Source organism: Thermobia domestica, chromosome 18, assembly GCF_964235325.1.
Source record: "Thermobia domestica chromosome 18, izTheDome1.hap1.1, whole genome shotgun sequence".
NCBI classification, from domain to species: Eukaryota; Metazoa; Arthropoda; class Insecta; order Zygentoma; family Lepismatidae; genus Thermobia; species Thermobia domestica.
Window position 1 is genome coordinate 15394008 of NC_137471.1, and position 14284 is coordinate 15408291.

A 14284-nucleotide genomic window follows, 5' to 3' on the forward strand; every position below is an offset into this window, starting at 1 on the left:
ATTCTGTTAATATCTTGCCTTAAAAGTGTAAATGAATTTCGCTAATTTGAAGTAATTAGGAACCACTAATGTACAAGTTCCCAAAAGTAAGCCTATAATTTGTGATTGATTCAAAATGGCATTTTACATAGATCTTGGACATGGGCGCCCGAAGGGGGGCTGGCGCCTCGCCCCCTGGTTTACGATAATGTATACGTAATATAGCAAACCACGTATATTAAGTACCAGATGTAATATAGCAAACATGGCGATGATCCCCATTGGAAAATTTTCTTCGGGTGCCCCTGATCTTGGATTACCATTGTTAATCTCTATTTCTCTTCTCGTTTAGCCTAGCTGGCATAATCGACGTAAAGCTTAAAACTTGTTTCCTCTATTTCTCTCCTCCTTTAGCCTAGCTGGCATAATCGATGTAAAGCTTAAAACTTGTTTTCTCTATTTCTCTTCTCCTTTAGCCCAGCTGGCATAATCGACGTAAAACTTAAAACTTGTTTCCTCCATTTCTCTCCTCCTTTAGCCTAGCTGGCATAATCGATGTAAAACTTAAATCTTGTTTTCTCTATTTCTCTTCTCCTTTAGCCCAGCTGGCATAATCGACGTAAAACTTAAAACTTGTTTCCTCCATTTCTCTCCTCCTTTAGCCTAGCTGGCATAATCGACGTAAAACTTAAATCTTGTTTTCTCTATTTCTCTTCTCCTTTAGCCTAGCTGGCATAATCGACGTAAAACTTAAAACTTGTTTTCTCTATTTCTCTCCTCCTTTAGCCTAGCTGGCATAATCGACGTAAAACTTAAAACTTGTTTCCTCTATTTCTCTTCTCCTTTAGCCTAGTGGCATAATCGACGTAAAACTTTAAACTTGTTTCCTCTATTTCTATCCTCCTTTAGCCTAGCTGGCATAATCGACGTAAAACTTAAAACTTGTTTCCTCTATTTCTCTTCTCCTTTAGTCTAGCTGGCATAATCGACGTAAAACTTAAAACTTGTTTCCTCTATTTCTCTTCTCCTTTAGCCTAGCTGGCATAATCGACGTAAAACTTAGAACTTATTTTCTCTATTTCTCTCCTTCGTGAGATATCCTGTATTTTTTCCTTAGATTGTCTTCTTATTTTTATATAGGTATCCATTAAAATTAATATGACCTCGTTGTTACGATCTGAAATATTCATATGTGATAATTTTCTAGTCTAGGCAATTGGTTATTTAGTTCAAGTTGAAACATGTTAATGTTGAGGAGCAAAGGGAATATAGTTGATAATTATTTTTTATTTCCATTTTCCTTCAGCATTTCCCGAGAATGTAGACGTAAATCCCAAAGAAGACGTTATTATGATTCCTACTACAAGTGGTAGCACGGGACTTCCAAAGGGAGCAATGTATACTCATTACACTGTGGTTAGTTCATTAAACTCCGTGCGGTAGGTACCATTTTATTGATATTCGATTGCTTATCATTAGTTAGAATTGAATATTCCTAAACCTATGGTATGAAAAGTATCGCATAAGCTTCTGAGATTTAAGCTATACAAACCAGGCCTGTATCCAAAGGGGGTCTAGGGGGCGGCCCCCTCTAAAATGTTCACAGTAGGCTTGCAAATAAACTATAATATGATGATGAAATATGATATGGTTCGATCGTCCCCCCCCCTAACTTCTACCGCCCCCCTACATTTTTGGGCTGGTTACCGGCCTGATACAAACTTGAATTCTTGCGAACTTTGGGTGACACTGACAAAGAAGATCGTGCTAAATTTTGTGAGGGAATGGTGAAAAGGTTTCAAATTAATGGTAATTTTCTGAAGACAATTGTTTAGTGGCGATGTTATACTCTACGGAGAGATAATGTCTATAGACATAATGTTCAGATATAGCAGGGCCGGATTAAGGGGGGGCTTAGGGTGGCTATAGCCCCAAGCCTCCAGGTGGACAAAGGCCCCTACTAGGATCAAAATCTCAACAGGGCATCATCATGAAGGTACAACCATAGTCCCAAAAATCTGTTCCCAAGCATTAAAAAATATATATATCTAAAAGGGAAACGCTTTTGATAATGTAGAGACTATGAAAAGAGCTTCGCAGAAGGGACTAAATGGCATCAAAGTTTAAAAGTTTCAGAGGTGCTTCAAACAGTGGGAAATAATACTGGTTGGAAAAGTGCATCGCATGTAATGGAGAGTACTTTGAAGGAAACTGAAAGAATTTGAAAAAAAAAACCTAATAAATTATTATTTTAGAACAGAAGTACGATTCCTTCCCCCCTCCCCACCCCCCCGATTGTATATCTGCTCTGGAGACAACACCGACATATTTTTTAGTATTGTGAGTACTTTTGAAAGCAATCATCTATTCAGATCAATAAATACGATGGGTTATGTGTTATATATCTGCGCTTTTCTGCGCATTGTCACTGTACTGTACAATGTAAATCCAGTGGTTTCACGTAACGTAGCCCTAAAGCTCTCGCCTTTAGTGCAAGGGTCCCAGGTTCGATTCCCGGTGAAGACACTCAATCGGAAAGATATAAACACCATCTCCAGGCCAGATATCGTTACTGATTTGTTTTTGTTTGTTTTTCGGCGTTCACGCCATGCAAATGCCGGGCCAGGCCGCTTCTTTCCTTCCCCAATACCCCGGACAATGTGGGCGCCGAAGGAAATCAATCATCCCTGATGTGAGTGGGGGCAGAGCCGGATTTAGGTTTGATGAGGCCAAGGATGTTATAAAATAGAGGATCTGCCCATTACGTATCTTCATCATATGAACTCAATGAAACCGAAAAACAACCGAGCATCGTCTAAACCGGCACGTCTGATTGGCTACTCTCGCTTCCACCATAATTGTTGGCTCGAAACATTGCGATCTTAGTGGCGCGCAATGGACAGAGTAGGTGTGGCGAAGCTGTGACGTATGGCTTCACGATTTTGTTGTATGGGTAGATCCTCTATTTTATAACATCCTTGGATGAGGCCCTACGCTATCAGGTCTTTTATATGTCCAACTGTCCTTTGTCAATTGATATTTTAGGGAACAGGTTAGCAGGAGAGGCCCCATTACTTATATCACAGAAGCACACTGTTGTTGTATGTAGATTTTTATTTATTTTCTTTATCTTGTTTTCGAAAATGTACTCGTACATCCCGTTTTTTGCTTTAAATATTTGGGGGTCTCCAAGAGAATGGGGCCCTAAGCTATAGCTTGTTTAGCTTATACGAAAATTCGGCATTGTGTGAGGGGCTCACATGGCCATAAATACCGAAAGCCCAGAAATCTAATTCCTAAACCTAATCGGAAATCCAGTATGTTGAACAAGAACAGGTCCTGTGTAAATTAACTTTTAGTACACTGAGAAAAAGCCGTTCTCCGGACAGCAGTAAATTGTACAAATATACGGAACCCTCCTGCTTACTGCAGAAATCAGTATGGAGCATACGTTATCTGTATGCTACATAGGCACTGCCCGTAGATATTACATCATGCCGTTCCAGGATGTCTGATATCTAACCGTCTTCCTTATATCACATATATATATGTATGTTACCTTTGTCAGCTATATGTTATATACGTCCATTTGTATGTGAGATCCTGATCGCCTATATTGTTTCATACGGAAAGTACGTACAGATGGAACACTTATATAGAAAGTACTATAAAACATGCTTTCTCAGTTATACGTTTGCTGTACGTTAAGTTCAAAAACTACAGGAATTAATCCTGCAACCTACCTTCTTAAGTACGCCACCTACAATTTTTTTTTTCTCAGTGTAGAGACCTTTCCTGAGGTTTCCATAGATGTTAACCCTTAATTTAGCATTTTTAAGTTTCTCACCCTTTTAATATTTTTTAACCTAACAAGTAAACCTTACGTTTGGGTGAATCGAGTTGCTGACTGAGACACACATGAGAAAGTAGTACTAAATGTGGTCAGTATTTCAGTGAAGTTTTAGGTGCGAAGCTCCAGGGGTTTAGGAGATACAGCTACCAGAACATCACATGGAAGTACAGAATAGTCTTCATACAGTTGGAGGTAAAAGCTCTGTAAGCCCTCATGTAACGACAAAAGGTGAATAACAAATATATGGGTACATATTAGAACTAGGGGGAAGTCATATAGTAAGGGTATACCTGACGGCGGCCATCTTGAAATCCGCCATTTTGAATTAAGATTAAGTTTTTAAAATAGGAATAGGGTCATGTGATACATGATTTAAGGCGCAAATTTAATCAGAAGAGCAATGGTGACGTTAATTTTGATTTACGCGCAATTGGTAAAAAGTTAAAGGGAAATTAAATATTGTTGCTGCATATGTATTAGTCCTTTACCCCACCTTGTAAATTTTGTGTTAATGATAATAATTAAATAAAAAGCAGATGGATAAATATTAGGTCTATGGTAAGAGATGCCTTGATGTCGGCCATGTTCAAATCCGCCATTTTGAATCAGACAAAACAGTTTTGTATCAAGTTTTAAACAAAACGCATAACAGTGACACCTTATTAATAGCAAATTTTACCATAAATCCAACGGTATAACCATTTTTGCTTTATCATTAACCAGCATTTGTTATCGCATAAACAAGTTGCTAATTTAAGGAAAAATGACCAAAGTGGAATTGAGTCATAATTGAACTTGGGTCTTTCTTCCAGAAAAGTCCTCAATTAGTACAATCAATATGTAGTTCAGAAAAGAGTGCATGACTTGCACAAATGCTCTGCTCACAGTGAGCACACCTGTCAAAGGCAATCGAGTTACACTTGACACATTTGTCGTTAACAATTCCGTCAAAGCAGTAGTCGTAAGTAGCGATCCATTAGTTTTGTGCTGGTTAATGATAAAGCAAAAATGGTTATAGCGTTGGAGTTATGGTAAAATATGCTGTTAATAAGGTGTCACTGTTATGCGTTTTGTTTAAAACTTTCGTCTGATTCAAAATGGCGGATTTGAACATGGCCGACATCAAGGCAACTCTTACCATAGACCTAATATTTATCCATCTGCTTTTTATTTAATTATTATCATTAACACAAAATTTACAAGGTGGGGTAAAGGACTAATACATATGCAGCAACAATATTTAATTTCCCTTTAACTTTTTACCAATTGCGCGTAAATCAAAATTAACGTCACCATTGTTCTTCTGATTAAATTTGCGCCTTAAATCATGTATCACATAACCCTATTCCTATTTTAAAAACTTAATCTTAATTCAAAATGGCGGATTTCAAGATGGCCGCCGTCAGGTATACCCTTACTATATGACTTCCCCCTAGTTCTAATACGTACCCATATATTTGTTATTCACCTTTTGTCGTTACAAGAGGTCTTACAGAGCTTTTACCTCCAACTGTATGAAGACTATTCTATACTTCCATGTGATGTTCTGGTAACTGTATCTCCTAAACCCCTGGAGCTTCGCACCTAAAACTTCACTGAAATACTGACCACATTTAGTACTACTTTCTCATATGTGTCTCAGTCAGCAACTCGATTCACCCAAACGTAAGGTTTACTTGTAAGATAATAACTATATGCTCTTTCTCATACATTAAGGCTATTTGTAAATATTTCGGACTAGCAAGGGACCCAATTTCATTACTTAATCGCAAGAAAATAATTAATACTAACAACGTAATTTATTACAGATTTTGGTATCCTGAAGGAGACTCAATGACTACACTTTCAAATTTTCACATTGGAGGATTGTTTACGACTTTAAGCAATTTAATGGTTGGTAAAAAGATGTATACAGTTCCTGTTTACAACGAGGAAAAGATTTTGGAATATATCGATAAATATAAGGTAAATAATTTATTTCGTATTGATATTCGCTAAAATTTTATTACCGTACCTTTTTGTTTTACTTCTTACAATTAATTTTTACCTTATTTCATGGGCGGAGCTATTGGGAGCATAGGGGCATTGCCCCCCCCAACTTTTTGACAAAAAAGAAAAATGCTAGTTACAAGATCCTTCAATTCTGATTTGCATTAACCATGCCCCCCCCCAGCAGACAAAAGGTCTGCCCCCCTAGCAACCAATTCCTAACTCCGCCCATGCCTTATTTGAATAAGAATAAATGATCTCTCTATGGTTCTTGATGTGACTCATAAATTTGTTAGACAACTTTACCTTTCCTTCCCCAAAAGGAAATAACTTCTACCAGTGGCGGCGATTGGACGATAAAAGTGTGGGGGGGAAGACAGGATCTAAATATTTGTATATCAATGCTAGTTTTCCTGCTTGTTTCTAACACTTTGTTTGACGAAAAGTTGCATAACTTTGGATACTATCTTTTTCAGTTAAAATATCGTATATCGTATTTCATATTTTATTAAGTAAATTGACAAGAGCAACGCAAGTAGGTACTAGCCCATGGTACTTTTAAAGAACGAAAGTGTAAGAAGAGATTTGATTCCTTGCTCATGAACATCTTAAAATTATGTCTGGAAAATTGTGTGATCAGATTATTTAATAACAAATTTGCAAAACAAATAAATAGAAAGGCTAAGATTAATTATAGTAATGAATAATGAGGCTTGTTTTGTAGGTTATATTGGTGCTCGGTATTAATGAACAACTTACAATTTTAATTCCACACATGCCATTAAATGTACGTATGTTATTACTCTTAGAAAATGAAAGACAGTAAATACTACAAGAATGTGCTACGACATTTAAAGAAATATGTAAGGGCCGCGGTGGCTCAGTGGTAGAGCGTTCATTTCTAGTGCATGGGGTCCCGGATTCGATCCCAGCCCCCGCCAAGTGAACTTTGTGGTGGACAAACACCGTGTTCGTGGGTTTCCTCGGGGTTGTCCCGTTTCCTCCCACTTTCTTCATTCCACTATTTCATTCATTACTCATCATCACCGTCTCCTTTAGCCTCACCGGCATAACCATGGGACGTAAAACAAAGATTTCATTTCATTTTAAAGAAATATACAATTGCAATAATAATTGCTTTGAATTGCAATTAAAACGCAGTTCCTGTATCCAGGGGTGGCTTTAGGATTTTAACTTTGGGTAGGCCTGCTCCTCGCTTATGATACATATACACATCTGCTTGATAAATGACAGTAGGAAATTACTTTTACAGTATTACAGTATTATTCAATAGTGATGCTATTTGTTAAATAATTATTTATCGCTAATATAAATAATGGAATATGTATTTACTCTCTATTGTATCTTTCAGTGTTTATAAATTTTTCAAAATTTTGGGGTAGGCCCGTGCCTACCCGCTAAAACCGCCACTGCCTGTAGCTTTCGTAACTCGACGGGAAGACAAAGAATCAATACATACTCACGCAACGGCAAATATTATATGGCACTTTTTCTCTATGAACAAGTAATACCTACGAAACTTTACATTTCCAAATGAAAGTAAATACGTTAAGGGATCACTTCAAAAAGGTGGGGGGGGGATCAACTGCCATATCTTGGCCTCCTTAATTGCCGCCCCTGTCTTTTACTTTTAATTATATACCTTTAATTTTGTTTTACGAGGGAGGCCACTCAAAGTGAGAAGTTCTAATAATAGATTTAACACATCGTTGTATAAATTAAGCACATTTAATGCAAAATTTAATTGTGACTGGTTTGTTATTGAGGCATAAGTTTAAGTTATTGAATCTATTGAACCGTGAAAGTATTCACATAATTAGTCTTTCTGAAAGAATTATGTACAGTGGAACCCCTCTTATTCGCCCTCGGCTCGTCCGTCACTCCGGTTGATCCGACCGTGCTCGAGCCGAACTTGTCCCGATCCGTCGGTGACCATCAGGCCCATTGTCTTTTACTGCCGTCGCGGCATTGTAATTTACTTGCTGTTACCGCTGTCCGCTTTAAGTGATCCGTCATTTTTTTAATCGTTTCTTTCGTTGTGCGTGTTTTCTGTACTGTACTATGCAGATTTTAGTGCTTACTCTTCGTTGGTTTTACTGTTCTTTTGTGTTCGTTACAATACGGTGTTTTCTCAACATGTCAGGAGTGAAACGTAAACACCTCCCTCTTTAATTAAATGAAAAATTTGCAGCGCTACGGACAAAGGGGAATCATTCCAAAAAATTGCCAAGGAACTCAATCTAGGTGTTACAACAATAAATCTTTTGTATTTTCTGATAATCCGACCTTTTTTGCGTTCCGACCATACCCCCAGTCCCAAAGGTGATGGATTAAAGGAGTTCTACTGTAGATATATGGATAGTAAAGCTACGCTTCAATACCAAATTATTATGATATATACCTTGATATATGTTCACCAACACAAAATCCTTTGTGCTTCTAGCCATAATTGTAATAATTGACCTAACTTATCGGTTACATAGGCTACAATTGCTACTACATTTATTTTCAAATGTTTAGAAGCAACTACTGGAGCAACTACTGATCCACTGACAATCTTTCTACGCTCGCCACGGATTTGAACGAAATCATAGATTCACACGTTGTTGGCCCTGGCCGAAATAAGGGGGCGAAAAATTCGGGAGAAAAAAAGGAAAAAATAGAAAAAATTGCTTGGAATATATGTATGGGGCGCCGTCGTATACTCTCGCCCCGGGCGCTGATTTTCCACGGCACGGCCCTGGCCCTGGTGACCTCCTTAATTATCACAAAGTCATGCTTTTATACATCGTTGTAAAGCTTACCGAACACAGATTCCAAAGAGGTAACATTTGTACAATTCGCATCATATTCGTAAAAGAAGAAGAAACAAAAAAGTCCAAAAATATGAAAAAAAAAGAATTTTGGGGGGCCCTGGTAACAATTATAGTCACTCTACGCTGACAAAGTAACGCTAATGTTTAGGTAACACACTTGTGACAATAATAATAAAGAATGATAGCCATTGCTGCAAAGAAAGAGAGATTAAATTCAGAAAGAAAATCCTGTAAAACACCCGGTATATCATTTTCGAAGGGTTGTTGCAGACCTTCGAGTTGGCGGCCTGGTGATCCTCTTAATTATAACAGTATCATGTCACATCATTAGAGACGAAACTTTTTCGATAATCCGATAAGTACGAAACGTTAAAAAAAAATGCGTATATGTTTCAGGAAACCTCAAACTTTTCGTTTCAGAGCCAAAAATCACGTTTATATTATCGCGAATATTTGCGAAATTCGGCATTACTTGCGATAAATGCGAATAAAAACGAAAAAAGTGGGAAAATTATTAATTATTGCTAACAATAACTAAAAAGCGCCATTTCCAATATTATTTAACTTAAAAGAAAACGTTGCATTTACGAAAAAAGCTCTGCGAGATATTTGGTCCAGAAACTGTTTCCTTCATAAAGATGTAGACATAAAAAAAACAGAACTGTTGTTTAAATCCTTGACTGTGTTTTGTAGTGAAAATGTTTATGATCTCTTCTTGGTTGCTTACCGTAAATTTAAAAGTAAGGTTACTGAAGTTCTCAACAGTGAGGATAAGGAAGTTGACATTGTATTATTGTTAAGCAGTTTAAAAGTTAACCACAGGTCTTTTGCTGTCAGCTCGTTACGTTGAATATGGTTGCCAGTCTCGAGTGTTGATGCCGAGAGATTCTTTTCCAAGTATAATATGATTCTTCCTGACAGGAGAAAAATTTAAAAGAAAAATTGGCCATGTCTTGCTTCATGTTATCCTTTAACTAAGGATAAGGTTAGAGGAAGTGTTTAAATTTGTTGCACTAATTTCTATATTTCAGTGAATACATTAGTTAGAATGTGCACCTAATCAAAGTATATCCTCATTTTTGTATTAGATATACATCTTACTACCAAAAATATACTATTTGCAAGTTCCATATTTAAAAAAAAAAAAAAGAACTTGTACTACATTTGAAAAAATAAGTGCGACCTAAATGCGAAAATTGTGATAACTAATGCTACAGAATATCAAAATTGTTGCGAAAAAGTTTCGTCTCAGTAACAAGAATTGTTCTAGACCAATTCAGTGAAAAGATATCTTGTCTTATATCCTAAAAATAAATGTAATTTACGTAAAAAAAAAAAAAAAAATGCCCAACTTTGTCCCCTCCTTTCCCTTCACAAACAACAAGCACACATACAGGGTATTACTATGTAATGGACTACTTCATTGCTTCACATACCAATTTTTATGAGTGTACATATCCCCAAGGGGAAAATGGCCATCAAAAAACTTGATGCAAAGAGATTACCTTCCCCCTCCACTGTGGTTCCTCCACATACAAAATATATATATGTATATATCGACTGAAAGCTTCATCCTTTAGGAACCCATTGATATCGAAATTATTTTCCTAGTCTAATTAGGAGCTGAGGTATTGAGGTTTAAAGTCTTGACGTAAGAGTTACGTCAATGGACGTTTAACGTAGAAAATACAATTTAAATTTCACACACCAATTAAATGCAGTTAAGTCAAGAAAAAAAAATTGAAATCTTGTACAGTCCGCAGCAAGAAACCTGCAACATGAGCATGTAAGTTTATTGTTAAACGACGAAATTTTTTGCTCCAAAAAAAGTGTGCAGGGGAGGACGCCGGCCTTTCTCCTGGAGTGATTCGTGCCACTTAGACGTTATGCTGATTCCCTGGGCTGTTAGACGTAGTTTGTCAATAAACTTACATGCTCATGTTGCAGGTTTTTTTTGCCGCGGACTGTACATTTGCGTTTGTCATTACGTTATACATAGTCACGCCGAATCTACTTGTAAACATATCACCGTTATTGTGAACAAAATCGTAATTGGTTTTGCTTATTTTTTCCAGCCAGACATTTTTATAGCGTTTCCATACGTCATGACTTTCCTCAACAAAACTGATTTGTCCTCGAAATATGATTTGAGCAGTATAAAACACATGTTCAGTGGCGGAGCAACCGTTGACGAAGCAGCAGTGAAAAGTATTTTGGCCAAGTACCCTCACGTAAAACGATTTGATGTGGTAAGTATTAGCTTTGTTAAATACGAATATGGAATTATACCACTTTCTTATCTCATTTGTTCTCCTATATGCTTAAGGGTCTTCACTACAGCGAAATTAAACTACCGCTAATTTTAGAGTTTTTCTGTAATATCTTCAAAACAACTAAATATATTCGAAAAGCAGAAACGTAGTGAACTAGACAATACGATTTTGCATGTGATACCTTTACCACAATTCACCTATCTGGTTTTGGCATGCCGCTATTTACAGAAGCCGCAAAAAAATGCTAAATCTTTCTACAGTTGCAAATCGAAAGCAGATAGATGAGTTGTGATAACGGTATCATATGCAAAATCGTATTATCTAGTTCACTACGTTTCTGCTTTTCGACTATTTTTATTTGCTTTGAAGATATTACAGAAAAACTCTAAAGTTAGCGGTACTTTAATTTTGCTGTAGTGAGGACCCTTAAGCTCTTCTCTGATAAGAAAATGTCAACTTCTATCTCTTCTTAGCTTATTTATAAATAACATCTCTGACGAGAAGCTAGGTATTCGTTTTATACTCTTATCTCTTGTTAATCTTATTAGGATGTCTTTATTCTGCGAAGCCATCAGTATTTGTTTAAAATTGTTCCCTGATTCAGGGTCCTATATGCTTAAACCCTTGGCAATATAATCCCTTAGCAATCCGATAACAAATCAAAATTATTTTTATATATTTATCTTATCTAGGCCATTATATCTCACTTAGCCTTAATCCAGCAAAAAAAAAAAAAAAAAAAAGATAATACAGTTGAACTTGGTTAACGGAACATCGGTTTCTGCGATAATTCGTTTATTACGTCTAATATTCAATGAGATTAAATAATTTCCCGTAAGACAAGTGTACAAATGCACTAAAATTGTATATAACGTCAATGCCACATGTGATTGGTGATGGTGTTTGTAGTGTCTGTATGCCAGGTCAATGATTATTTAATGAAAATATAGTACACGTCCGTCGGGGTGAAGAAAACTGATAATCTTTGGAGCCGCATTTCTTCTGTATTGCCATTACTTTTTTTTCATCCGTCCTTCCGTTTGGAAAATAGATTTCTTTACTACCACCCCACTGCAACTGTAAAGTAGGTTTGGGGCCGCGGTGGCTCAGTGGTAGAATGTTCACCTCTGGTCCCTGGTTCCCTGGTCCCTGGTCCCTGGTATGAGGTCCCTGGTTCAAACTCTGCTCCCGCCAAGTGAATTTTATAGTGGACAAACACCGTGTGCGTGAGTTTCCTCGGGATTCTTCCGTTTTCTCCCACTTTTTTCATTCATTTCTCATCATCACCGTCTCCTTTAGCCTAGACGGCATAACCGTGGGACTTAAAACTAAAAAAAAATGTCATTTCATTTCTAAATTAGGTTGAATACGCAAGTATTGATAGCAACGAGAACTTGTTTTGTTTATAAAGTACTAAGGCAGGACAGTTTCGTAAACCAGGATTTTTAAATTTTTTTTAACGAGAGACCATTAGTGTTCAACACACTTTGAGTTGAGTTTGAGTTTAACGTCCCTTTCAGCAGCGAGGCTATATGAGACTTGGACCTACTGATTCACGTGGAATCCGAACCACATGAACTCCCGCCGGGAATCGAACCCGGGACTTCCGCGCCGAAGGCGCGCTTATGCTAACCACTTAGCCACGGAGGAGTTCTCAACACACTTTGAGCGTGTATGTATGTGTGGGACGTTATTATATGGAGCGGCCGTGGTTCACTTGGCACATTGTCCTGCGATTCGGAAGATACTGGATTCGAAATTCGACTGTCATCCTGATTGAAGTTTCCCCATCGTTTTGAGGTAAAGTGACGGAGTTCCATTGTAATTAGTGAGCTTTTATTCTTGTATAGCCTATACATGCAAAATGTAAAACGATCGTGGCCTTTATTTTATTTAAACAAAGTGAAAATACTTTCCAATAGAAAAGAATTAATTAATTAATTAATTAATCACAATATATTTTTATAACGAACACATACATATTCCAGGTTCATTATAGTAAACAATTATATTAGTCAAGTATTTTAGGGCTTATCTCTTGTTGCATTACACAATAACTTTGAATGTTAGTTACATAAACTATTTATTGACCTGTACTATATTTTTTTAAAATATTTTAATTAATAGCAATATAACCATAAGTTTTTTTAAGTAAAGGCCTGACCCCCAGACTTCCTTTTCTTCACCATTGTTACTAACTGCATGTTAACCAAGGATGTTATAAAATAGAGGATCTGTCCATATGTATCTTCATCCTATTAAATCAATGAAGCCAAAAAAACAACCGAGCATCGGCAACTGTGATTGGCTATTCTTGTTTCCGCCGTTGTCTGATTGGCTACTTTCGTTTTCGCCATGATTGTTGGCTCAAAACATTGCGATCTTATTGATCGGGGTGGGCAGAGTATGGGTGCCGAAACTGTGACGTATTGCTTCAAGATTTTGTTGTAAGGGCAGATCCTCTGTTTTATAACATCCTTGATACTAACCCTGACAAACAATTACCATAATTCGACAGCTGAACTCTAGAACTAACCGACATTAAAGTTCAGAATCTAGAGATCCTTGTTCTAATGGACTTAATCCAGAAGCTTTATGAGCAGTAGAACATCTGTGTTTCTGCCCTTCGTTGTTCGGCTTTCAGGTTCCTTTGCGGTCTTACCAAATGCCAATATCTAGACGTGGGGGTTTTCCCAGCTGATTGGGTTTTATCAATCTATATTCTTCTCGTTCTAATCCTATTGGTTATCATAATTTCTTCATGTTTTACTTCTGAATGCCTAATAGATAATCAATCGTGAATGCTAGGAACCAGAAATTAGCAACTCCAACAACTGCATGTTCTACGGGAACTTGAAAACTAAATTGAGGTCAGTGCACAAGTTCGAATGCTGCGAGATTTGTGGTTCAGAGCACAAACACACTTCTATTTCAGCTTATCAAGTTGCATTGTTGTAGAAAGAACCCTTTTAGAAGTTAAAGTCGATTTATATTAATAAATAGTGAGATAGTCACACCTTAATTTGTTCATAGAGTTTAAATAACCCTTTAACTCTTGGGAACTTAGGCCCGCTATATACTATAGAATAGATTCAAGGAAATCTCTTACGATTTTTCCTAGAGTCAAAATCTCAAGGTGTATGGCATCAGATCTCATGTCATTCAGGGCCGTGCCGTGGAAAATCAGCACCCGGGGCGAGAGTTTACGGCGGCGCCCCCATACATATATTCCAAGCAATTTTTCCTATCTTTTTTCCTTTTTCTCGCGAATTTTTCGCCCCCTTACTTCGGCGCTTGGGGCCGTCGCCCCGTTCCCTCCCACGGCACGGCCCTGATGTCATTTCCAATGTTTT

General features: G+C 37.2%; 1 protein-coding gene across 2 annotated transcripts in view; it reads left to right on the forward strand.

The window, feature by feature from the left end:
* The window catches only part of LOC145675762 (luciferin 4-monooxygenase-like), a 53707-nt gene that overhangs the window by 20713 nt on the left and 18710 nt on the right, over positions 1 to 14284 (forward strand). For both annotated transcript variants that reach the window (XM_081746418.1, XM_081746419.1), the window contains exons 4-6: positions 1286 to 1418; positions 5641 to 5797; positions 10734 to 10907. In XM_081746418.1, coding sequence (XP_081602544.1) covers positions 1286 to 1418; positions 5641 to 5797; positions 10734 to 10907 — 464 coding nt within the window. The remainder of the gene's footprint in view (positions 1 to 1285; positions 1419 to 5640; positions 5798 to 10733; positions 10908 to 14284) is intronic.